At 45.9% G+C, this 25,820-nt stretch overlaps 1 protein-coding gene and 1 long non-coding RNA gene across 8 annotated transcripts in view; one reads left to right on the forward strand and one right to left on the reverse strand.

The window, feature by feature from the left end:
* The window catches only part of PMEPA1 (prostate transmembrane protein, androgen induced 1), a 91,449-nt gene that overhangs the window by 47,010 nt on the left and 18,619 nt on the right, over positions 1-25,820 (forward strand). The window contains exon 1 of one of the 5 annotated variants that reach the window (XM_083447082.1): positions 19,183-19,204. The exons of 2 other annotated variants lie outside the window; for them this stretch is intronic. Coding sequence is in view for 1 of the 3 variants with exons in the window: in XM_083447084.1 (XP_083303210.1) it covers positions 19,249-19,306 (58 nt within the window). In the remaining 2 variants the exon portion in view is untranslated. Of the gene's footprint in view, positions 1-19,182; positions 19,307-23,472; positions 23,648-25,820 lie in introns of those variants that run through there. 2 more of the 5 variants (XM_083447084.1, XM_083447086.1) reach the window with 2 other exon arrangements.
* Positions 14,010-19,149, reverse strand: LOC310680448. Of its 3 annotated transcripts, none has more exons than XR_014512768.1 (3): positions 18,635-19,149; positions 16,333-16,392; positions 14,010-14,236 (listed from the first exon to the last, which is right to left on the reverse strand). It is a non-coding gene; the product is annotated as an uncharacterized lncRNA (long non-coding RNA). The 3 variants fall into 3 exon arrangements; XR_014512770.1 differs by lacking the exon at positions 14,010-14,236 and adding an exon at positions 14,265-14,644; XR_014512769.1 differs by lacking the exon at positions 18,635-19,149 and having other exon boundaries at positions 16,333-17,124.

Here is a 25,820-nt window from a genome sequence, read left to right on the forward strand (position 1 = left end):
CCATCCGCCTTCTGGTTTATGGTGAAAGAGGACTCCGAGGCAATGGAAATAGGAGCAACAAGAAAGCCAAATTCATGGGCGTGCGTGTAAAAGAAGTGGCCCGTTTCTGCCTTAACAGGCGTTCGATGCGACACAAGTATTGACAACTGAATTTTGGTATAATATTTCTGCTTGGAAGAGAAACCTTTGGGGTTGAGGGTGGGAAGACGCTTTACCTTACAGAACTCTTTTTAAAAAAACAAACCCAAAACATTTCTGTTCTTGCCTTCATATTGCAGCCAGAAAGCACCCAAGGTGGTTTAATTTCACCTTAACTTCTTCAGAGAGACTTGGGAGGCAGTGAAAGCGTTAAGCATCTTCTCCCAGTTCTGATTTATTTGATCCCTGGCACCTGCAGTATAAAAAGAAAGAAAGGAAATCAGGTAGCAAGTGAAATGAAGTACTTCCGCCCGAAACCCTGCAGATTCGCTGCCAGCCAGAGTAGACATTATTGGCCCAGATGGACAAATATGGTGGCCTTGAATAAGGCAGATTCCTCATCATGTTCACAATTTGGCTGTGCAAAATCAGGTTTCTTTCATTTTGATGCTGGAGAAGGTCCCTGCCACCCTTCCACACACACACACACTCCACATCAAAATGATTGCTGTTTGGGGAAAGGCTGTGGCTCATCTGCCTTGCATGCAGCCAGTCCCAGCTTCAAATCCTGGTGTGTCCAGGTAGGCCTGGGAATATTCCCTGTCCAAAATCCTGGAGAGTTGCTTCTGGTCAGTGTAGTAGATCAATACCGAGCAAGATTGCTTACAGTTCTGTGATTCTAGATCTGTAGATCTGTGTGGGGAATAAGGGTGTCCTAACAAATCTCAGCACCCTTTAACAAACTACATTTCCCAGGATTCTTTGCAGTGCGGGAGCCATTACTGTTTCAAAGAGGTATGATAACTCCTTTAAATGCATGGTGCAGATGGGGCCTGGGCAGAACACTTCCCCTTGATACCTGGATTTCTTTATGGAGGGAGATTTTCATATGGAGGAACATTCAGTTCTATGAGCACGATGTCCCCCACCTCAATGGGACCTTGGTCTTTGATCTGCAGCCATCCTGTGATCTGTGTACCACACCAGAAAGACCAAGAAAATGCAGGCCTGAAGGTTCCCAGAGCTAACCTTGAATTATTCCCCCCCTCCCAACTTCATAGGATATGCTCAGAGGGACATTCATGGGTCTTCCTCACCCTCACCTTTTATCCACCTGGTGGAGTGTGATGGCAAGCTAGTACCAGATTGCAGGAGGCAAGTTTCCCTCCATGGGCTCTCTTGACTCAGTGCATCCTTGTTGGATATACAACAGCAGAGATCATTCAGGGTTAATTCTGTTTTTTGGTCTGCATGTCAACGAGGAAGACAGTTGAGACTTGACAGTCGATGGAGCAAGAGAGAAAAGTTGTTCTGAAGGTGGTTTACCTTGGGATGTGTAGTCAAATATGTCTCCCTGTTCTCAACTGGGCCTTAGACTCATAGAATCATATAACTGTTGGGAAAGGGTCACCTAGTCCAACCCCCTTCAGTGCAGGTATCTTAAATATGATTCTTCCCAAGTTATACCTTGCCCTTGTTCAATTTGTCGTCAGTAAAGTATTGTTAGTTTCTTTCTCCCCATAACTACTTTATTCTCTGCTCATATTCCTCACCACAACTGTGCCGTTCCTTGCCTTTCTCTCTGGCCCCGATCCGCAACACTTCCACAGGGTGAAGCCAAACGAGGAGCAAGTTGCTGATGCTTTTCCTTGGTCCTCTTGCTGCTTCTTTGAAGGCGAAGAGGCAGAAACAGTGAGGTCCAGAATCATGAGCATGCTCAGAAGGCTCCAGGGATTGGCAGTGGGGTCCTTCCTGAGGCATGGGCCTTGACAGGTGCCCATGGAAGCAAAGCCCTAAAGCCCACCTTGTAGAAGCCACCCTGCTGGAGGCTGATCAGTGCAAAATTGTGGCTTGGTTTCTGCAGGGTTTTCTGGCAATGAAATATAAAGTTACTGCATTAGCCATCAAAGAGAAGTGCTCTCAGAAGTGTGTTTTAAAAATGTATAGAAAAGCGTATAAACTTGGGAGAAGGTGTTAAAAAGAAAGAAAGAAAGAAAGAAAGAAAGAAAGAAAGAAAGAAAAGAAGTGGGAATTCTACCCAACTGATAGCTCTGATGTTCTGCAGCAGTAGCAAGCTCTCCATGGAATGAGCTTTGCTTTCTCTCTTTCTTTATTATTTGGGGAGCCCAGAGCAGACAGTTTGCCGGCGAGACAGATGTGGTTGGGCAACAACAAACATCTATTTCTATAACTAGAAACAAATTTAGTAATTGCCTCTTTCAGTAGGACTTGATCAAGCAGGAAATGAAATTCCTAAATGGCAGTTAGCAGAAGTATCCTATAGCTAAACTAAAAAGAGAGAGAGAGTGAAGCACGCTTTGTGCTCTCACGAGTTTCGGGCGGCTTGGGGGCTGGGGAAGAAGACTGCATTCTGCAAACCATGCAAGCATAGCACCAGCCTCTTATGGCATTTTATTTTATTACTATTTAATTGAAAGGAAAAAAATAAAAAATGTCCTTGACTTAGGAGAATGGATTCTGATGCCTCGCTTACAGATTCCATGCACTGTTGAAGAGCTTCTGCCGGGGCTGTTATTCCTTATTTATTTTAAGAAATTACTCTACTGCAACATGCTGGCAAATTACATCTGTGTTTCCTCTACTTAGCTGACCTCACCCTAATATTCTGATCCTGCTTGGGGTATTCCCTGTGTGCGTGAAGAGCTATTAGGTGATAGAGTTACCTAGAACAGTTCTCGAGGGCACAAACATACTGGGTCTCGAACTGGTGACTTCAGCGACGTCCAAAAGGGGATTTGGCGTGTGCTCCACCAACCCAGGGCTTGTTTTTTTCCAAAATGGGCAACCAGATACAAAAAGAACTCTTGGAGCAGTTAAAAAATACATGTCATGCGAAACTTGTACAGTCGTACCTCGGCTCCCGAACGCCTTGGGAGTCGAACATTCTGGTTCCTGAACGATCGAAAACCAGAAGTGAGTGTTCCGGTTTTCAAATGTTCTTTTGGAAGCCAAACATCCGGTGGGGCTTCCGATTGGCCGCAGGAACTTCCTGAAGCCAATCCGAAGCCGCGCTTTGGGAGTAGAACGTTTCAGAAGTCTAACGGACTTCCGGAACGGATTCTGTTCAACTTCCGAGATACGACACTACTATCCTGGGTAATGTGAAAAGTAAATTAAGTGCTCCAGGCTCCCTTAGAACCCACATGCCCCCTGGCCAAGATCAGACCTCCGTTGCTTCACTCTGCAGAGTATTCACCAGTATTTCTCAAGGAAACCTAACACTCTCTTCGAGACATTAAGGATGTCAAATGCCCAGTTTGGAAATTTTTCTTCCACTCTTATAGGCTTCTGAATGCCTTGGGATATGAAAGCGCACATGAAGAAAATGTACAGGTGTCCTGTAGCAGCCTGTTCGAAAGTTTCCAATTTTTATTTTTATTTTTAAAACCCTGTCAACACCTGGCTTTGGACATAGGAGCGAACTTCAGGGAGGCAGCCAAGCAAGTCTCCTTGTACCTATAAACTGAAGACTGTCACTTGATGCTTCTTCCCTGACCCCTACAATGCCTTCCAGGTAGGGCATATTTGCAGGAAATGTAACTAGGAGACTTGCTTTTGTTGAATGCAGACTTTCTGTGTCTTGTTCTGCCTTTAGTTGGAAAGGAGCCACGTCTGAGAGCAGGTCCTGTACTAAACTGACCGCAAACCTCCAGTCAAGGATTGGCAGTCCAGCTTGGCTGAAAGATTCCTGCATTGCAGGGGGTTGGGCTAGATCAGGGCTCGCCAACCTAAGGCCCGTGGGCCACAAGAGGCCCATGGGGGTGGTTTAACTGGCCCATGGACCCCTGCCGCTCACCTGGGGACCCCCACCGCCCACTCGGTCGGCTCCAGTGTAGTGTAGTGGTTAAGAGCGGTAGTCTCGTAATCTGGGGAACCGGGTTCGCGTCTCCGCTCCTCCACATGCAGCTGCTGGGTGACCTTGGGCCAGTCACACTTCTCTGAAGTCTCTCAGCCCCACTCACCTCACAGAGTGTTTGTTGTGGGGGAGGAAGGGAAAGGAGATTGTTAGCCGCTTTGAGACTCCTGAAGGGGAGTGAAAGGCGGGATATCAAATCCAAACTCTTCTTCTTCTTCTCCCATGCACCGTGCTAAACTGGCACGGAGCAGAGCGTGGACTGCCTTCCGCGACGGCTTCCCATTGGCTGCAGGAAGCTCCTGCAGCCAATGGGAAGCTGTGCACCCCTCCTCCGCACCGGAAGGAGCGCTGGAACTAGCGCATGCTTGCCTGTTCACACACACACACTCCGCCCACTGCGGCGTCTGCAGGACAATGAACTGGCCCATGCCACAAAACCTTTGCCAACCCCTGGGCTAGATGATCCTCGCTGCCCCTTCCAGTTCTACATTCTATGGTTCTAGCTCTTTCTGATGTCCCAGGCAGGAAGGCAGAAGTGGCTGAGCCTGTGGTGGGCTACCACACATGGTGGGCTACCACAGCATTGTGCATGGTTTTTTGTGTGTGTCTGTGGTATAGGACCACTGGACAGTTAAATCCTGTCAAAGGTGACAATGGGGTTGTGGCGCTCATCTTGCTTTCAGGCCGAGGGAGCCGGCCTTTGTCCACAGACAGCTTTCCAGGTCATGTGGCCAGCATGACTAAACCGATTCAGGTGCAAAGGAACACTGTGACGGAAAGCAGAGCGCACAGAAACACCGTTTACCTTCCCGCCGCAGTGGTACCTATTTATCTACTTGCACTGGCGTGCTTTCGAACTGCTAGGTTGGCAAGAGCTGGGACAGAGCAACGGGAGCTCAGATCACCGTTGCGGGGATTCGAACCGCCAACCTTCTGATCGGCAAGCTCAAGAAGCTCAGGGGTTTAGACCACAGCACCACCCACGTCTCCATGTTATGGAGGGCTGGGCTACGTATAAGGAACTTTGGAAGGTGCTCCTTGACCCAGCTCTGAATTTTAGGTCAGTCTTAATGCTTCATGTCTTGGCATCTTTGCCTTGGGCTTCTGCCTTCTGAAATCTCTCTCTGGTTTCGGCTTTGCATTTCCTTTCTCTTCAATGAAAATTTTGCATGAAGGGAGGGCTGGGGAAAAAACCCAACCATTGTCATTTATAAATGACTGAACATTCTTCCCCACCCAGCCCCTAACCGAAGCACTCCTGTTTTTATAATGGAAGTATTTGCAGAACCGAATACCATAGCCTGACCTTTTGTCATAGTAAAATTTATCACTGTTGTGGAGACTTCCAACCAGATGTATGTACGTGTGTGTCAGTGTGTAAACATTATGGAAATGCGAAAGGTGGTGAGCCACAGACCTTGCAAACAGAACACTGAAGCTTTTTGCAGTCATTTGATCCAAATAAAATTGATTGTTTATGCTATGCACTGCTGCTCCTTGGTGGATGAATGAGTTGTGCTTATGATGGATCAACAGAGCTGTCTGCATTTTTGGACTTTCCTCAAGGGTATCTATTTTTATTTTGTTAAATTTGTAAAATGACCTCCTGACCTGCACCACTGCTGCTGACCTTGATGGCTGGGTGCATGAAAAGCAGCGCTTAGAAATTAGCCCGGCGCCAGGCACTTTGCACAACCATTTTGCAGGAAAGCAAAATGTCACTTGGGAAAGAATTTGAAATATTTTCCTTGAAGCTTCAATTTGTTTTATTCTAGATTGTTTTATTTGATGTTTTAATGTGTTGGAAATCGCTTTGAGATTTGTTCTTTAAAATATAAAGTGGTATATAAATAATAATAATAATAATAATAATAATAATAATAATAATAATTTAATTAATTCCACTTGTGGGGAGGATAGCACCTAGACACTCCATTGTGGCTGCTATGTTTAAGGTGCCATTTGATGATTTGATTAGATACCTGAGTTGATTATATACCTGAGCTGAAAAGGTCTGGCAGTGTGTGTGTGCGTGATTCCACAAAGTAGGTTACTCCTCTAGACACCTTAAAATATTTTGGGTTGGACTGAAAGAACTGCGAGCGGAAGGAAAATCGCCGCCAATGCTGTTCCACAAACACTTGCACATGCAAGGTGTCTATAATAGCTAGTTATCATTGTCTGGTTGCACCACAAGCCATGTGAGCACTCGTGCAAGTTCTCGACAGAGCAGAGTAACGTCAGTGGATTTAATTTTACTTTTCTTGGGCAACGTCGTAGTGAGAGATGTGAAAACAGCTCTTACGCCAATACAGGACTTCTCGCCTGCTTGCAAAAGGGCGCCCTTGGATCTGACCCATTTTGATACTGCTTTGTGCTACTTAGCATTGAAGCTGAGGATAAAGGTGAAATACGTGGCAGGCATATTTGACATGGATGTTGACTGCAAGATCCAGAGGTTAGGAGACGGGATCCCTGCCTGTCATTCATTCCTACAAAAAGCCACATAGATTTGATTTCTGATGTTGTGATGGTTGACTCTGCCACATATATTCTTACATGGAAGAAAACCATTACAGAAGAGACTGGCCTCCATAGACTTTGTTTCATCCAATCTTCGAACGCTCTTAGGAGTTACAGTTGCCTACAGTGTGTGAGTCTTTCTGTTTCCTACTGCTGTTTAACATTTCAGAAGCGCAGAACCGTCTGTGAACACCATAATCCTCAAAGCACCCTATACTTTGAAGTCACCCTCTTGATGTAGCTGTGCTACCATTAAATAAGGACTTCCAAGAGTTGTGACCTAAGGGACTTGACCTCAAGTCAACTGTGGGGCAGGTAGCGAAAATGAAGCAGGACCTTGGAAAAGGAAGAGAAGGTGCATAGGACAGAACAGGAGAAGAGGCCAAGCAATTATGGGTTCCTAATTGCACAGAGCCAACTTTTAAATATATTTTGAGGCACGTTGCTTCTCCTCATTCCCAGTACATTGGTACCTTGGGTTACAGGCTCTTCAGGTTATGTGATTTCAGGTTGCACACTGCGCCAAACCCGGAAGTACCGGAACAGGTTACTTCTGGGTTTCCACGCATGCACACAAGGACCGAATCACGATCCATGCATGCGCAGACTCGGTGCTGCGGGTTGCGAACGTGCCTCCTGCCCGGATCATGTTCTCAACCCGAGGTTCCACTGTACTGGTCCTTTAAAGGCCTTTACATTTCTGCTGCCTCTTTCAGTTTATATAATAAAGAAAGCTGCTCATTACATTTTTAAACTTTTTGCCTCTTCCTTTTTGCACATGTGATGGGATCGCATGATCAGCGCTGCTAGCAGAAGCTCTTAAGAGCTTGTTTGATGTTCCACCACCACCAAAGAAAAAAGAGAAAAAAGGAGGGGGGGGAGGAGAGAGACACCTGGGGTTGCAGCAGAGAAGGGAGCGAGATCCGGTGCCACACAAGTGGAAAACTGAGATTGAAATAGAATTTGGGACAGTTCTCGCCAGTGTTCCCGTCCTCTTTTGTGAGTCACGCTACAAGTGCAGCTCTAAGGATATCAGAGGTGTTGATTTTTGGGGGGTGCAGGTGGTGCTAAGCAGCATTCTAAAAAAGAAAATACAGTGGTACCTCAGGTTAAGTACTTAATCCGTTCCAGAGGTCCGTTCTTAACCTGAAACTGTTCTTAACCTGAAGCACCACTTTAGCTAATGGGGCCTCCGCCGTGCCGCTGGAGCACGATTTCTGTTCTTATCCTGAAGCAAAGTTCTTAACCTGAAGCACTATTTCTGGGTTAGCGGAGTCTGTAACCTGAAGCGTATGTAACCTGAAGCGTATGTAACCCGAGGTACCACTGTAAGGCAATTTGAACTACGAGGGCACTCACTGTGGATTTCTGAATTCTTTAACTCCAAGACCTGGAAAAAACAGATTGTAGCTGGGGATGTGTGTGTCTCACTGAAAACAGAAAGCTAGCAAAGTTAGGGGGAAAGGTTCTAGTTCACTTCCAGCTGTGCTAGGTTACTATTTGCAGGAAGCATGGGGTGGGGAGAGCATTGAAAACATGAAAAATGACAACAAGCAGCTTAAACTACAACCTAAACAAACCTTGCCTGCCCACCTGCACCAGCGTTCTTAGTGGTAATGCTCCCTTGTACGCGGGTGGTGCTGTGGATTAAACCACAGAGCCTAGGACTTGCCGATCAGAAGGTCGGCGGTTCGAATCCCCACAATGGGGTGAGCTCCCGTTGCTCGGTCCCAGCTCCTGCCAACCTAGCAGTTCGAAAGCATGCCAAAAAGTGCAAGTAGATAAATAGGTATCACTCCAGCGGGAAGGTGTTTCCGTGCACTGCTCTGGTTCGCCAGAAGCAGCTTAGTCATGCTGGCCACATGACCCGGAAGCTGTACCTGGAAGCTCCCTCGGCCAATAAAGCGAGATGAGCGCCACAACCCCAGAGTCGTCCGCGACTGGACCTAATAGTCAGGGGTCCCTTTACCTTCACCTTAACCATCTCAGAACTTCATACGCACTCCCCCCCCCCCCGACATAGTCAAGGACACTTTCTTCCTTATCATCACTAGGATTAAGACCATGCATCTAAAATAAGGCCACAGCAAGTCCTGGCTTTTAGTTTTAGGCTTTGCTGCCCATGACTAATGCAACAGCAAATGGTTGACCAACAATGTTTTTCGTCCGGCTTGCTTGAGAGGTAGTTACAACACAGAAACTTCTTCAGCCTAAGCCCTCTCATGGTGGGTGGAGGCTGTGAGATCTTTGGAAACAGCACAATGTTTCATTGCTCTGATAAAAAAAAAATTGAACCGTGTTTGAAGACACCCTGAAATTCTGCAGAAGCCGATCAGGGATTTCTTGATGGCAAAACTGGCAGTAGTGGACCAATGTTCAGGCTAGCCTGCAATCACCAATATGACCCCTGAAATGTGAAGTTGCAAGTGACTGTTAGCTCTGTTCTAAGCAATGTTCTCTGTATAAGTGGAATAACAGAGGCCCTAGTCTGCCCCCCAGAAAAACCCTGCACCTTAGAACATACATACATACATACATACATACATAATTTTCTTTGAATGCCACCTTTCCACAGTTCACACCATGCTCAAGGCAGCTTGCAACATGGAAAAAGACCACGTAACTACAACATAACGAAAGTAGCAATAAACAACAAATAAAACATTTTTAAAAGGCACAAACAGACCAAACAATTTCCATGTAGGTCAAAACAAGGTCTAAAATTAAGATACAGAACGAAAACAAAAGCCAGCAGCAACAACCCCACCCAACAAAACCCACTGAACAACTCAGCCCAGGAGCCTCTGCAGTTTGCAGTGCTAGAGTTCTGTGGTGAGCATTGAGTGGAGTCAGTGGTGGATATAGAAGAGTTAGAATTGGTGTAGTAAAGGTTCCCTGGGAGTGAAAAGATTGAAAACCAATGTCTCCGAGAGTTCAAGGTTTTGTTGTTATCAGAGCAGCGCGACCAGTTCTGCTGCCGCACTAGGTGCTGAGCCTAGGGGACATCACAGGGCAATGCAACTATGATCTAGTGAATTGAACCTAACAGAAGGGGAGGGGAGGGGGAGAGTGACTGGATTTTGGCCTCACACAGCGCACTGCTGAAATCGGAAAGATCAATGTCTGTCCCTGTTCTAATTTATTTGTTGCAAAATTCTATGCTGAGTAACCATTCACTGAGCAACTTCCTAATGTTGTCTCCACAGAGTTCCAATACTCAGCGTGGTAAAGGTAAAGGGACCCCTGACCATTAGGTCCAGTCGTGACCGACTCTGGGGTTGCGGCACTCATCTCACTTTATTGGCCGAGGGAGCCGGCGTACAGCTTCCGGGTCATGTGGCCAGCATGACTAAGCCGCTTCTGGCGAACCAGGGCAGCTCACAGAAACGCCGTTTACCTTCCCGCAGGAGCAGTACCTATTTATCTACTTGCACTTTGCCATGCTTTCCAACTGCTAGGTTGGCAGGAGCAGGGATCCAGCAAAGGGAGCTCACCCCGTTGCGGGGATTCAAACCGCCAGCCTTCTGATCGGCAAGTCCTAGGCTCTGTGGTTTAACCCACAGCGCCACCTGTGACCCTAGCTCAGCGTTGTAGGTAGATGCCAATGTGACTAATTTAAATGTTTTATTCCCGTGGTGAAATTGGCACCCGCTCTGGCCCTTCACCAGCCTGGTGCTCTCGGTTCGGGCTGGTGGAAGCTGCAGTTTCCTGATGGACAACTGAAGGCCGCTTTCCCAAGAGAGCTAGTGTGGTGTAGTGGGTCAGAGCTCCCGGGCTAGGAACTGGGAGACCAGGGTTCAAATTCCCACTTGGCCATGAAAATAACTGGGTGACTATGGGCCAATCGCTCACTCTCAGCCTAGCCTAGCTTTGTTGTGAGGATGACATGGGGATGAGAACTATGCGACTCACCTTGAGATCCTGGGAGGAAAGGTGGGATATAAATGCAACAATAAATAAGTTTGCCTAGAGCAGTTTTCTCCAAATCTGGTGCCCTCTAGATCAGTGGTCTCCAAAATATCTGGAAAGCACCAAGTTGGACTCAGCTTGACTCACAAATGTTCCTGACCGAGCTTTTTGCTGCCATGTAGTTTGTATCTCTCCCACCCAGCAACTCATGTATATTTTGTGAATCTTCCTTTAATCCTTTTATCCCTCTGCTTTTCTCCCCTCTCTGCTAACTATCCAGCATAATCTTTGGAATTCAACACAGGTGTTTGTGCTTAGCTGAGAAGCTCTAGCATTCAAGCTTACCCCCACCCCGGATAGCTTCCAGCAATGCAGTCAGCAAAGGGGGAAAAAAACCACCATACTGATTTAGGATTACATTCTGCAGATACCTTTTGGAACGAAACATCCTCTGAGGGTGCACCATTGGGAGGGGGAAACAGGACACTGCAGGTTTCTTCCTGGTTTTCTGTTTTGTCTCATGGGATGCTCTACAAGTCTGTGCAAAGTGCCGTTTGCATCTGTGTTCCCAGAGAGACCAGGGTTTTCTTTCCCCTGTTCTGCACACACACACACACACATGTATGCATGGATCTCAGCCAGTGTTGCCAGTTAGGGAAACTGCATAGCTCATGCAGAACAGTATCATGGTATTGTTAGATGGTGAAATGCCTTTTGAATGGTTGTGTGGAAATGCCTGGCAGTGTGTGAAAGCCGAAAGCCCAGTTGAAAACATATCCCAGTGGTCTGGAGTTATGCTAAATAATATTTAGAGCCCTGTGAAAAGTACATAGACCTGAAGGAGGAAGTTGGAAGAGTGATATTCTTTCTCACTTCCTCTTTCACCTCTGTTGTGTTTTTCAGGGCTCATATTAATTATTATGTCCACAACCCTTGGAAAAGTGTGAAGAACGAACTTTGCATGCAATTTCTCTCTCCTTCTGCCTCTGCAGGGCAGAGGGCTTATTCACACAAGGGAGAAAATAAGACCATGGGGTTGGAGCTTGCGGCACTCACTCAAAAATCCAAATGTGCCTGCAGGCTGAGGCTCCTGTGCTATGCCCTGAAAACCCAACTCTCTGTCCTTATCATCTCTATATGGCCTGATCCTCTGTTTTTGCTGCTCCTTCCTGCTAACTTCATTGGCATCCTGGACCCTGATTGCTTTTTCTCGCTGCTCTTTCCCAAGCCAGTTAGATCTGGTCTGCTGATGATACAATAATTGGAGAAATAGTTGCAGTTCCATAACACCGCTACCCAGTTTCCATTTCCTATGCCCAGTTTTGCCCCCACCTTGCTAAAATTTGGCCTTGGGAACACTGGGAAGTTGCTACAAATTTCCATATTTATTAGGCAAACCTCGTTCCTTGTAAAAAGTGACTCATTTCCTGGTTTTTCAAACCCTTTCCCCAGATGAAAATAGGCCGTGCTCGGTTTGTGTTAGGCAGGAAGACTCCTGGAGAGAGCGGAGCAATGAGCCACACGGTGCAAACAGTTTGCTTCAGGGGCCTGTGCGGTTGGCTGCAAAAACCCACTGAAAATATAAGGAAGGTGCAGACATGTCTTCAGAGGATGCCAGCATGGTTAATGGGCAGAGTCAGTGAAGCTACGGAAGGCAAGAAGCCTTGCTTTAAAAGGTGGGCATCTTGCATAAATGAGAACAGAAAGCAACTCTGGCAAAACAACTGTGAAGTGACAATAAGGCAAGCAATTTTTGGAAGAGGATTTAATCAATCAATAAAAGCAATCAATTAAAATGCCTTTACGTATGTCAAACTGGGGACAGAGGCCATCGGGCCATGAGACAAGAAAGATGTTTGAAGGAATAGAGGGTGGCAGTGAAGAAGCCCAATGAATTTGTTGCATCACTTTTTGCTGTGGGAGATGCTCACTCCTGAACAACTTATTTTGGAGAAGGCATCTGAAGAACTAAGTCCAATTGCAGTCACATGGAGTGAAGTACAGTGGTGCCCCGCAAGACGAATGCCTCACAAGATGGAAAACCCGCAAGATGAAAGGGTTTTCCGTCTGCAGAGGCGCTTCGCAAGACGAATTTCCCTATGGGCTTGCTTCGCAAGACGAAAAATGTCGGGAAAAAAATCGATTTTTTTTTTTTTGCTCCAAAATCCCTTATTCTGAATCGCTAAGCTGCTAAAAGCATTTTAGCAGCAAAACAGCTAATCCCCCACCCCTAAAAAAGCCGTTTTTAGCCCTTAAAGTGCCAATAGCGCTAATAGCGCTACTCCGTCAATGGGCTTGCTTCGCAAGAAGAAAAGACTCCCGGAAAGGATTCTTTTCGTCTTGCGAGGCACCACTGTATTAGGACAAGAAATACAGCCGCCGCCGCCACCGTACTGCTGCCGCACGATTTCTGTTCTCATCCTGAAGCAAAGTTCTTAACCCGAGGTACTATTTTTTCTGGGTTAGCGGAGTCTGTAACCTGAAGCATCTGTAACCTGAGGTACCACTGTACATGCAAGCCCGATCCCATTATTGCGTACTCTTGCAGGTGCGATAAAAATAGCAAAAAACTTATATGTGCATGCTCCGTTCTCGGTTGATGTGCTATGACTGAGAGCCTGCGTGGTGTGGAGGCTTTTCCAGTTTGTTCATTTGCAGGGAATGAAAGGAGTGACAAGATCTGCTCCTGAGCTAGCTGTGTCCATTAGGATGGCTGTAAGCTGCCCTGTATATCTGAAATATTATAATGGATGTGTATAAGTTGGTGGTGAGACTGCTGCTGAAATCCTCCCCTAACCACAGACACACATATGTACAAATTCTTCCTGAACAGCCTGAAAATGGCTGAAGTTCTTGGATCAGGGAGACCTGGGCTGGGTTCTGATCCATATTCCCATGGTTCTGTAGAGAGAACTGTAGCTCAGACTTAAAGCAGCTGCAGATTCAATTCCTGCCATTTCTTGAGCAGGGCTGCGGAACTCCCCTTCCCAAGTTCCTTAGACGAAGGGCGAGAAGTAATATTTGAGAGAGAGAGAGAGATAGGAACATATTTTGTCCCTTCTTTATGTCTACGAACGCTCGATGGCTACAGCATTTGAAAGCGCCTGGCTCCCCCTTGCAAAGTTATTCCTTTAAATGTCTGCTTCAATTTGGCTTGCGATTCTAAAGAAGCAGGTCTTCATTCAAATCAGGAGGAAACCTTGGCTAGGCTTGCGCTTGGAGCAGAGATAAATGAAATTGCATGCCCGGTGCAAGTCAGCCGCATGGGGGTTGCTGGTGAGAATGACAATGAGTTTCGCTCTGCCTTGTCACACAGATTGCATTGACTAACAAGATTAGATTTTCATAAATTTGAGACACTCCCCCCTCCCTCATATCTTTGTGGGCAGCCAGGAGTCCAGACATGGATGCGTCTTGCACATATTTGGTTGTTAGCCAGTAAGGGTGTGTGTCTGAGAGAAGAGGGAGGAGAGAGATTTAGTAGGGCAGAGCTTTTTTTTTTGCTTGCTTTTTTTTAAAAAAAAGAAGGAAAAAAAGATGGTTCATGGAAGAGTGCACAGGCTTCTAGGAAGTTTGGGTTTCTCTGGGTTTCCAGAAATCCCCTGGTTATTTATTTTTGAAGTATTTAAGGGAGCTAGCATTGAAACAAACCAGTATGTAGCTAGAATATTGAAACATGGTAATGATCTCCAGAATTTGAAATGTTGCTACTCTTGCTTCTCTTCCAAAGGACCACGAAATGGTCCACAAAACTTCTTATGTGCAAGAATACCAAAGTTTCCAAAGATTCTAGATTTAAAAAACCTGAGATTATATTCTAAGACATTTTTTTTAATAATAAAAATCAAATTCTCAAAATGTGAAATATAGGTTTCGTTTCCTAATCTTTGCCAAAATTCACCAAAATTAGAACTTGATAACATTTGGGGGGGGGGCATTTTCCGTGCTATTGTGCCGATTCAGTGAACGTTCCCTGGTTTGTCAAACTGAGTTAGAGTAACTATGTGCTTTTTGCAAGTCCTCTTATGAGATACTGTACAATTAAACAGTGGTTGTGACGTTACAAATACACAATGAAAAATTCTGTCTGCTGCAGCATGTCCACTGTTCGATACTGTCAATACTGTTGAGATGTTAAATACCGTCTAACGCTGGCTCCTTCTGCATGTCAGCTCTCAGAATCTTATCAAATGTGGACTGCCCTCAAAACAAAAGTTTGTTTCAATTCTGGGATATTTGGTGTGCCAAGTGCTAATGTTAAGTGGCAGTACCTAACTGATACCCATAAACCAAGGGCCACATTCCCTTATGGGCTGCCTTTCCGGGGGCCACATAGTGGGCAGGCCAGAGGCAACAACGAGCAGAGCAACAAAAGGGAATGTTTTAACCTTTATAGGGTGAGCTAGTCCCCTTTCCACATGTCTATCAAGGCAAGCAAAGAAGTATCTCTGGAGTTCAAAGAGGGTGCCAAGCAAGGGGTGCAGCCTGGGAAGAGTCTTAAGGATCAGGCAGAGACATCTGGAGAGTTGTATTAATCGGCAGGGCCTGAGGTTTCCCATCCCTGCCATAAACCAGGAGTATATAGCCATGTTCAAATATATAAAAGGATGTCACATAGAGGAGGGAGAAAGGTTGTTTTCTGCTGCTCCAGAGAAGCGGACACGGAGCAATGGATCCAAACTACAAGAAAGAAGATTCCACCTGAACATTAGGAAGAACTTCCTGACAGTAAGAGCTGTTCGACAGTGGAATTTGCTGCCAAGGAGTGTGGTGGAGTCTCCTTCTTTGGAGGTCTTTAAGCAGAGGCTTGACCACCATATGTCAGGAGTGCTCTGATGGTGTTTCCTGCTTGGCAGGGGGTTGGACTCGATGGCCCTTGTGGTCTCTTCCAACTCTATGATTCTATGATATCCAGGTAACATTTGCTGCCAGAATCCACAAAGGGGTTTTTTGGAGAGCAAATCCATGTCAGTCCCATTCAGTTTGCACTGCATCCGCTACACACAAACGCAGAGACACACACAGAGAGAGTGCTGTCAGTCCCTGCCCTCTTCCACACATCCCCATCGCCATTCCAAGTGACTTTCCAAGCCCTTTTCTACTTGAGGAGACTCCCTGCATGATTCTAAAGCCTGGAGGTTCTTTAATCATGCAGAGATCCTACTCGAGTTCAGCAGGCTGCCTTCCACAGCCACCAGTAAATGGAGGGCTGTGGGACTGCAGAAGGGGCTCCTAGGATGGAACCGGTCCAATGAGTTGGTCTCCATTTCCCCCCTTCGTTCAACCATCACTGCATGGGTTTGAGAGTGCAGAACAACTGAATAGGGCTAGAGCTAGTTATTATTATTTTTTCCATTAATAACTTTTGTAAACTTGGGTCATGCACACCTGCAGTGTTTCGTTTGTGCACTGGCTCTTCCATCATTATACCCAACACACCACTGGAGTTGTGTTCAGTATGCTCTGCTGTTAGGTAAGACCTACATTTGCTGTAAAAGGCCGCATCAAGTCCCACTAGAATAAGGTTTGGAGCCATAATTGAGAAAACTGGCTATTGCAAAAAAACAAAACCAACTCCTGAGACAATTTGTAGGCATGCTGACAACCCTCAGTGACCTGTCACTGAGTTTTCACTGAATCCTTGAAACTGATAGCGCTTATGGGAATGTGTGTGTGTGTGTTTAGTGGGGATATTTATCTGTAAAAGCAATCTATGCATTGCTCCCTATTCACGCTGCCCGGATTCCCAAAGCGTCTGTGTTTGTCTAGACAGAAAATACAAAGAAGCAGGTTGTGTCACTCCAACACAGTGTCTGAACCTGCCTCTGAAATGTATTCAGGAGTAAAAAAAAAAATTATGCTAAATTAAATTAGTGTGACCTTACTTTGCATTTCGAAGCCACATTTGTCCGTCGCGTAAAGCTTGGTGCATCCATCACTCTTCCCTGGGGAGAATTGCAAAGGGGAAAAAATGGAATGAGGTCTCCTCTAATTGAAAAGTGACAATGATTAGGAAGCCAAATACAAAATGCATATATACGAAAAATACATAAATAGGCATGAGCAGAATGATAAATCTGTGTAGTTTGTTTCTGTTCCTCAAATGATTTTTTGGGGGGAGGCATTGTTATTGGGTTACTAGCACTACTATAGTAGTAATATATTGAGCAGAGATTAGATTTTGAGGGGTTCCTCTCCCCAAAGAAGGTCTGACTGGCAGACTGAATTGACCCAGTGAATTCAACTCCTCTTTACGCCTTCTCAAAAACAATACTTCGCAAATGTGAAATGCAAGAAAATCTATCCATGAGCTCCTTAAGCTTTCATGTACCACTCTATCCAAGTGAGAGGGGCCTCTTGTATAGCAAAGGCATCAATATGCCTGCTCTGTATTTGCACTGATTCTAAATTATAGAGGTGGAGCCAGAGGATCACTTTGGGGGGGCGGGAAGGTGCCTGGCCTCCTGCGAGTTCTCAGCTTCTGATGATGCTCACCTGTGCGTGTGAGTTAAAAACTATTGATGCATAAGATGTTGATTGGTTATAGAAAATGAACCCCTTCTCCCTGGTTGCATGATAATTGCATAACCCCAGTCAAATGGAAGGAAGAAGAAGTGAAGGGGACAGATACCCAATGATAACTCAGGGATAGAAACTTGATCACCCAAGGTTATGGGTATGATGCTTATCAGTGCTCCCAAGTCACCTGGATATTCAAGGTGCCTCCTTGTATGATAGGGCTGGGCGAGCGACATCTTTCTGTACCATTAAGATGATTTAATGACCTTTTAATAAACTGATTGATTAGCTGGTAGTATGTTTGTTTTGCCGTCTGATTTAATGGCTTTTGCATTACGTGCTCCTGTATAAAATCACAGCAATTATCTGACTATGTGATTTTATTAATTCATTTGCCAACATTTCTACTCTGATCTTTTAGCTCTAAAGGAGTTTCTAGGGCAGCTAAATATTAAAACCAACAATTCCAAAACAATAACCACCCCGGTAAAACAAAAGAACAGCAGGGCATTTTAACAATGTTAAAAACACTCTTTCAAACACACACACACACACACACACACCGAACATACTCGTCAGATTGGACAATATCAAAATACCAAAAATTTCTTGACCAAAAAACAAAACAACCCCCCCCCCCCAAACAATAAGTTGATGCTAGGTGAAACTTTCTGAGGATGGGGCACCATCACTGAAAAGTCCCTGTCTGGGAATTAGATGGAAATGGGACCTTAAGAAGGGATTCAGAAGACTTTTTGGGGGTCCTGGCAGAAAAAAAATATATAGAGAGAAACAAACCAATATTTGTGTATTCCCACCTCATTTCCAGATTCTAGGAAAATGTACATTCAAGCTGTGGGGCTTGCCAGCTGCTGGGTCCCCGTAATCAACTTATATTGACATTGCTTATTCTCTTTCATAAGGCACATATTGCTCTTACTGTTACTAACGCTGACAAATGTTTTGTGGGGGGAATACCTGGGAATATGCATCTGAAATTAGCTTAGTTCTCCTCTCCCCTCTTTTGTTTCCCTTGACTTTCTTTTTGACATTAAAAAGAGAGAGAGACACTCAAGGTAATGTACAAATCACATGTACGGCGTTACAAATGTCATCAACCGAATGAACAAAACAGGCGCTTTTGTGGGAGCCGGGCAGAAAGAATGCCTGGCCCTGCTATTGGAGGGGCATTTTCTGCCCTGCGGTAAATCTTAAAACACAGACTCACCCCTCACTCACACACACACCCTCAGCCCCGCATCCACACATGCACTGCGCAAAATTGCATCGGTGGGAACCCTTTTCTGCTCTGGAAGATGAGCGCTCCTGAAACAGGGCTGGTGCAAGGAAGAAGATTGCAGGGCAGGGGTTGTGCAGGACAGGGCTTGGGGCGGGCAGGGGGGGAGGCGAGCAATTCCATGGGCTCCTCTGTGAACTTCTCCCGGGCCCCCTGCGACTCTCCCACCGCAGAGCGGCCTCTTCTGGGACTCGTGATGTGACTGTCAAAAGCTGCCTGCTTGAACTCCACCCTTGAGGCTCCCTTGTCTGTCTGCCAGAGTGCTTAAAGCTGTCTAGGATTCAGCCAACCGTACCCAGGGTGAAAGCAGTTAACACAAGGACAAGAGGATTGCGCCCGCCCCCCCCCCCCCCAAGCTGGGCTGCTCTTACCTTTAACCCCTTATGGCTGCAGCCAAACAAAAAGGGCCCAGCGCCTCCTGCTTCCCCACCCCCCACCTCCTGGTTGTGTGGGGAAGGCTTTCTTTACAAAGGGAGCCCTTGAATGCCCCTTTCTCGTCCCCCCCCCAAACATTCAAATGAGGTGGAGGGCCTTGCGTCTGATGGGCCTTTGTTGCTACCCTTCTCCCCTCGCCCCCGCTGCCCCAACCTCCTCAGAGCCACATTTTTTCTGGACATGTATCTCATTACAATACAAAGAAAAGCCCCCCTGCTCCTCTCCTCCATCCCTCATTTTTTTGGGGGGGGGGGATTTAAAGGCCTCTGTTTATTTACAGGCTCTCTAGACAATTCCCTGTGGTGAGGATTGAGATGGTTGGGACAATATGCACGCCATATATATATGTGTGTGTGTATATATTTATATATACATACATACATACATATATATGCATGCTCTGCGCTCGCTGAATGGAGATTGGCGCTTTTTTCTCTCCCTTTCTGCTTCAAGCACCAAAAGAAGCAGCAGGGAGCCAGAGAGGAGAGTTTGGATACTGTTGCTGGGTAAATTTCTATCCTCCAGCCCCCACTAAAAATTTTTGGTTCCAATGAAACTCTCGCTGGCAGCAATTGCTCTCGTAGATGTTGAAGGCATTGTGGAAAACGGTAAATAAGGCTGAGTTGATGTGTGTGGTGTGTTAAGGTTGAGCTTATTTATCTTTTTTTGTTTGGGGGGGGGTATGCGGGAAAGGGCAAGCCACCCCGCAAAATTTGGAAAGGATGGGTGCAGAGGAATGATGGGGAGCATGGCATGGTACCCAGTTGCTGGCCATTTCTCTTACTGATTTTCTTCTTTATGTAAAGTGCCTCTCGGGTTTCTTGTAGGTTTTCTGAGTTCAAGGGTTTTGGCGAAGGACGAGTTTTGTCGGTTGCGTTTGACGTATTGACTAGCAACCTTCCCTTGCAGAGAACAAGGACACTGTCATCAAGAACCTTGGTTGAGTAATCCCCAGGGTTGATTGCCGCAGTGCTTTCTACGTGGGGCTGCCCTTGAAGACTGGCGTCATATTTAGGGGACTGGCTGCTGGCAGAAGTGAGGTGGCAGAAGTAACACACAAACACACCTTTTTTTTTATTCAGAACTGTGCTAGCCTCCTAATGATTCCCAAATGCAGCTCAAGGTGTGTCTGAGTGGGAATACATCAGAGGTCCGTAAAAATAGTGCAACTAGTTTACTTTAGACTTGGGAAGGGGGAGCAGAGCCCTTGAACTTGCCACAGATCACCTGGTAGTGCCTGGGCCACAGATGGAGCTACCTGAACTGCTCACAGTCTTTCCTCACTGTGGCGAGATAGATTGTGCTGCATATACATACAAATCGACAAGCGCAAATTTTGTTCAAATCTGCCTCCTTTTTTGTTTTGTTTGTAAGTCTCATATAAGCCATCCCCCATCATCCCTTGTTTCTGGTAGACAGGCTTGCTTGTTTATCGCATCTATATCCTGCTTTTCCTCCTAGGAGCTTAAGGCAGTGTGCATGATTACCCCGCCAAACATGGTTTGATCCTCACAACAACCCTGAGAGGTAGGAATCTAGCTCCAAGCACCTTCCAGAGGTTCCCCTCACTGCGAGAAGCAAAGTTACAGGGAGCCAGGCAGAGGGCATTCTCAGTAGTGGCGCCCGCCCTGTGGAACGCCCTCCCAGCAGATGTCAAGGAGATAAAGAACTATACAGTGGTACCTCAGGTTAAGTACTTAATCCGTTCTGGAGGTCTGTACTTAACCTGAAACTGTTCTTAACCTGAAGCACCACTTTAGCTAATGGGGCCTTCTGCTGCCTCCGCACCGCCAGAGCACGATTTCTGTTCTCACCCTGAAGCAAAGTTCTTAACCTGAAGCACTATTTCTGGGTTAGTGGAGTCTGTAACCTGAAGCATATGTAACCTGAAGCGTATGTAACCTGAGGTACCACTGTACAGTCTTTAGAAGACACCTGTAGAGAGAAGTTTACAATATTTTAATGTTTTATTATGTTTTCCTATATGCTGGAAGTTGCCCAGAGTGGCTGGGGCAACCCAGACAGATAGGCAGGGTACTATTATTATTATTATTATTAGTATTAGTATTAGTCAGACAGCAACTGGCCCCAGATCACCCAATGGGCTTTAAGGCTGGTTTGAAACTGGGTCTCCACAGTCCTATGTAGCTTGACACTTTAACCAAGGACCACATTCCTCTGTGGGTAATCTGTGGAGGGCCATATGTGAATAGTTGTTGGGCCAAAGCCAGTGGTAGATGAGTCCACCAGTCCCCAGAGGCTGCTGGAGGTTCAAGAAATTAGGTTGAGGGGTGCAGGTTGCCCACCAGTGCTCTTACCACTACACCACACAGCTGGGTGGCCTAAACCCCACAAACTGAGCACATCGCTGCAGCTCGAGGCTTTATTCTTTCATTCTTTTTTATTTGGCCAATCGCGTTGTGTATTTTTAAAAAAGTTGTTTTATTGCTGAAACTGGTTATGGGAGATCATGGTTTTTATACAGTTGCTGTTTTATTGTTCTAATTTGTAAGCTGATTTGAGGTGTATGCTATGATACGGAAAGCAGGTTGTAAATAAATAATTTCATATCATAAAATAATATCATATCCTCCCCCTCCACTTCTCTCTCTCTCTCTCTCTCTCTCTCTCTCTCTCTCTCTCTCTCCACACACACAGACACACACACACACACACACCACATTTAGCTGACAAGGCCAGATCAGGGAATATTGTTGAACCCGAACTAATTAATTCAAAGTTAAGCAAGCAAATAAAAGTTTTTACAAGGGTCTGGTTCGTGGTTATAGAAGTTCTTTGGGGCACCCTTGGGAAGAAATGCAGGAAATGTAATACTGCGGGGAATATCTAGTGGTTGGCAGAGCAGCTGCGACTCTGCAGACTCTGCTCCAAGGTAACTGGCAGGACTGGGTGGTTTGCCTCACATTTTGTTTGCTTATGCTGGCGCTGAACCATGTGTGGAAGCCAGAAGGAACTCTCACCAATCATCTTATCCCTTCCCTCCCACCCACCCCACTAAATCCAGCACTTAGCAACTAATTGCATAAAAGAAATTATAGAATCATAGGACTATAGAGTTGCAAGGGACCCTTAGAGCCATCTAGTCTCCCTCCCAACTCCCCGATCCAAGGGCTTGCTCCTTTCTTGGCTAAAACCACCGTTGGAACTCAGAGCAGATTTGGGAGAGAAGAACCCCCATCTCCCCCCCTTCTTTTTAAAAAATCGTTTCCATGGCTGCTTGTCTGTGAACATAGTTTCGGATAAAAACAGTCTGCAGTGGTGTTCGATGCCTTCTCAAAAAGTGCTCCTTGCCACCTGATGCCGATTTCTCCTTACCTGTTTAAGACACACCCAGCCTCCAGGTTTCAAATCTTCTAAACACCTGGCTCTCTAAATCCCCACTACATGGCAACTGGCTGCATTGACTCAGCGACTTGAAGAGGAAGTGTGCTCTCTGGGCGTGCTTATGTAGGGTTGCCATATTTCAAGAAGTAAAAATCTGGAAACAAAAGTTATTCGGCTTTTTTGGGGGTGGAAATCGGCATCATAGTTTTGAGCTTTGGGGGGGAATTGCCCCCTCTCCCCCAAAAAGGAGAGCAAAGAGTGATATTCTAACACGCACTTCCTTGTTCAGTGGGCAAAACCCCCAGACATTTTGCCGATTTCCCAAAAAAGTCCCCCAGAAGCTAATTCCGCCATTGAAATCCTGGGAAATTCCTGACGTATAGCAACCCTAGCTTATGTGTGCCAGAACATGCGTGACACAATCTCACTTAATAATGAGATGGAATGGAGGCAGAGCATAGCCATCATGCTTAGTAGCCATGGATATAGCCTTATGCCCCGTAAATTTCATAGCAGAATCATAGCATAGCACTGTAGAGTTGGAAGGGACCCTGAGGGTCATCTAGTCCAACCCCCTGCAATGCAGGAATATGCAGCTGGTCCATACAGGGATCGAACCTGCAACCTTGGCGTTATCAGCACCATGGTCTAACCAACTCCAGGCTCAATTTGTCTGATCCTCTTTTAAAAGCCATCCAGGGAGCCCACAAATTCATTCCACAAACCCCTTTCTTCATTTTTTAGCCAAATCCCAGAAAAAGGACCAGGTCATTTCTTCCTCTTGCATCCTGTGATTTAAGCTCTGCATCTCACAAGTCACCCCACCCTCCTAGTTTCCCAAGCAAGAAAATGGTAAAGTTCAGCACTATTATTCTCTTACACCTGAGCTCACATAAGTGTAGGAAGAAGGCACTTGATGTTCCCCTGGATAAAAATACACCAAGTGGGACGAAATTTATCCATTACTCTGTTCCTGTGACTGCAGTTTGTTTTAACTGTTTTTAATACTGATTTTTGGATTGCTTTAACCCACCCTGGGACTTGATGAAGGATGGGCTATTATACATCAGTAAGTAGACAGATTAGATAGATAGATAGATAGATAGATAGATAGATAGATAGATAGATAGATAGATAGATAGATGATAGATAGATAGATGATAGATGCATTCTCTTACATGCCCTAGGCTTATCTGGCCATCACAGGGATGGCCAAAGCAGAGGGGTGAAGTATCAGTCAGTAGCCCTTTATAACAGAGGGGAGGAAGCTCACCCAAAGTGCAGGGACAGTAGAAGCTGTCCATTCTGTTTGTTGGTGGGAGAGACAAGTGAGACGGGGAGATCTGAATTTCACACACGGAATTATTATTATTATTATTCGTCCCCCACCTGCAATAGAAGTTTGGGGTGGGAGGGGTGATTTGCAGTGGGCATGCAAGGGAAATTTACCTGTTTAATGCAATAAGGGGTCTCCCTAAGTATCTGTTTTCTGAGCCCTGGCCCTGATGAATTTTTGGCTCCATTTCTTTCCAAGAAAGTTCCTAAGTCTAGCAAATGTAGCCCATGAGGGAAAGGCTGGCTCCTCCTTTCTGCCCAAAGCACAGGTGAGCATTTTTCTGTTGCAGCTACCCCCACCCCCCAAAAAAAACCTTAATCTCTTGGCCGGCAGACAGAAAAGCGAGCTATGCAGGAGTGGCACTGTGCTGTCTGCCTGGGACCGTACATCCCTCCCTGGGCTAAGCTGTTTGGGAATAATAGTCTCTATCAAATGACTGTGTTGTGTCTCTGGGATCAAATTCTATCCCTTCCAAAACCACGCCACCCTCCAAGCAAAGTGTGGGGAACTGTATCCTCAAGCTCGTGGAGCTATTCCTGCCGAAAGCTGCCTTCTCTCTCTCTCTCTCTCTTTCTCAAATGAAGTTTTAACTAGTAGCCTGTTGTTGCTTGCTCTTGTTTATTTGGTGGCTTGGATTGCATTTCTTCCTCTTCTCAACCTCCAGCCACCACCCCCCCTTTTTGTGTGCAATACACTTTTGTGCCAACTCAAGCCATTCAAGCTGCCACTGCCAGCTGGCTGAACTGAGCACTGAATTAAATTACGTCTGGAAGTCTGGTATGCGGATGCCACTGGGAATGGTTTGGAATCAGCGTAGGTTAAGAAAAGCCTGCGCGCTTTGTGTGTCTGTGTGTGTTTCTATCAGCTGTGCGTCAGTCAATGGGTTTGCTCAGCGTCAATGGGAAGTTTGTGTCTGAGAAATGCCATGCGGGGTGGGGGGAGTTGGGGGGGGTCAGAAGGGGTGCAAGGTATGTTTCTCGAAACTTTATTGCAGTTGCCCAATGTTTCCCTGAGAGGTATTTTAAAAACCTTTCTGCAGACTGGCTTTTTGGTAAGGCAGCAAGATTGAAGCAGTTCAAAGCACACCTGTTTTCCTTTTCTTTTTTTAAGGACTATTTTTGTTCTGGTGTGTTACAGTAATAGCAGAGCAAAGATTAAAGGTGGGCTTCCCCTTCTGGCAGCAAATATGGCACCCTTTGCTGATTGCATTCCAACTTGTCTTGCAAAAGCACCTATAATAAAGTTTCTGGCAATATGCAATTTCCTTTAACTTGCCAATGATCACTGCCAACTCCCAGGTTTTGGAGAGCTCTCATATTAGATGTCCTCAGTGGACTCTCCTTCCTGAGTAGGTCTGTCTCCTCAGTGTTGTCTCCAAAAATCCCCAAGGGGGGAGCCACCTTTTGACAACAGTCTTGCAGATGTCCAATTAATTTTTAAAACTCTTTACCTGATGCCCTGGCGGTGCTTGGAAATGAACTAGTAAGTGCTCTCAACTGCTTCAGGTGAGACAAAGGATGGTTGCCAGAGGACACCTGACCTGCTTCCTCACCTGCCTTGTTTCCTGGTTGTTTCAGAAGACAGAGTGACACCTGCCTGTCATTGCAATCTAGGCAGAAGATTTGTGGTGCTTTCTCTTGCACTGGAGTACCCATGACGCAGTGCGAGACCTCCACATACCTTCCATACAAATAACACTCTCCATCAGAGCTCTTTAGAGTCCTCGCTTATGATGCGAATCCATGCATTTCCTCTGAAAGAAATTAATTACACATTGGCAGGCAGGCGCCTATGCAAGACCAGTTTGGCTGAATGATTGCTACTGCCCCATTGAGCCCAGGGCAAGTCTCTGTAGGGCTCTAACAAGCCATGTACTACGCCGGCACTGCTTTCTGCAGCCTAGATTGTTGCAGCTTATGAAGAAAAGTTAGGGGCCGCAGAACACAGTATGCATCTTACTAGATGCCCATTGCTTAGTCACAGTGGTTATTGTGTGTTGTAGAGAAACTGGCTTATAAATCTGCTGACTTTAGAGATGGCATGGAGTGTGCAGCTAATCAGTTTGGGGCAATTTTAAGTGTTCAGTTTTCTTCTGCCTGGCTACGGAATAACTGTACCAAAACTGAACTGACTGGATCTTCTTGGAGCCAGGTTGTAACATGGTTAGTATGAACTACCACCACCCACCCCAGTCATGATTTGCAACCTGCTCTTATTTTTAAGCTCCACTTCAGTTTTAGCCTATGTTTTAAATAAATGAGCAAACGGGCAAGAATTCGCGCACCCGTTTTTGGGTTGGGAGAGATGGATGCTCCATCTTTCTCTTACTTTTGGACTGTTCTGCTCACTCATGGGACTTCTTGACTGGTGTTTGTATCCCTTTTGCATTGCGTCTCTTTCCCTTTAAGCGGATGCCTGGTGTTGACAAATGCCAAATCCAC

The sequence above is a fragment of the Podarcis tiliguerta genome (assembly GCF_965153285.1).
Source record: "Podarcis tiliguerta genome assembly, chromosome: 6".
Lineage (NCBI taxonomy): Eukaryota > Metazoa > Chordata > Lepidosauria > Squamata > Lacertidae > Podarcis > Podarcis tiliguerta.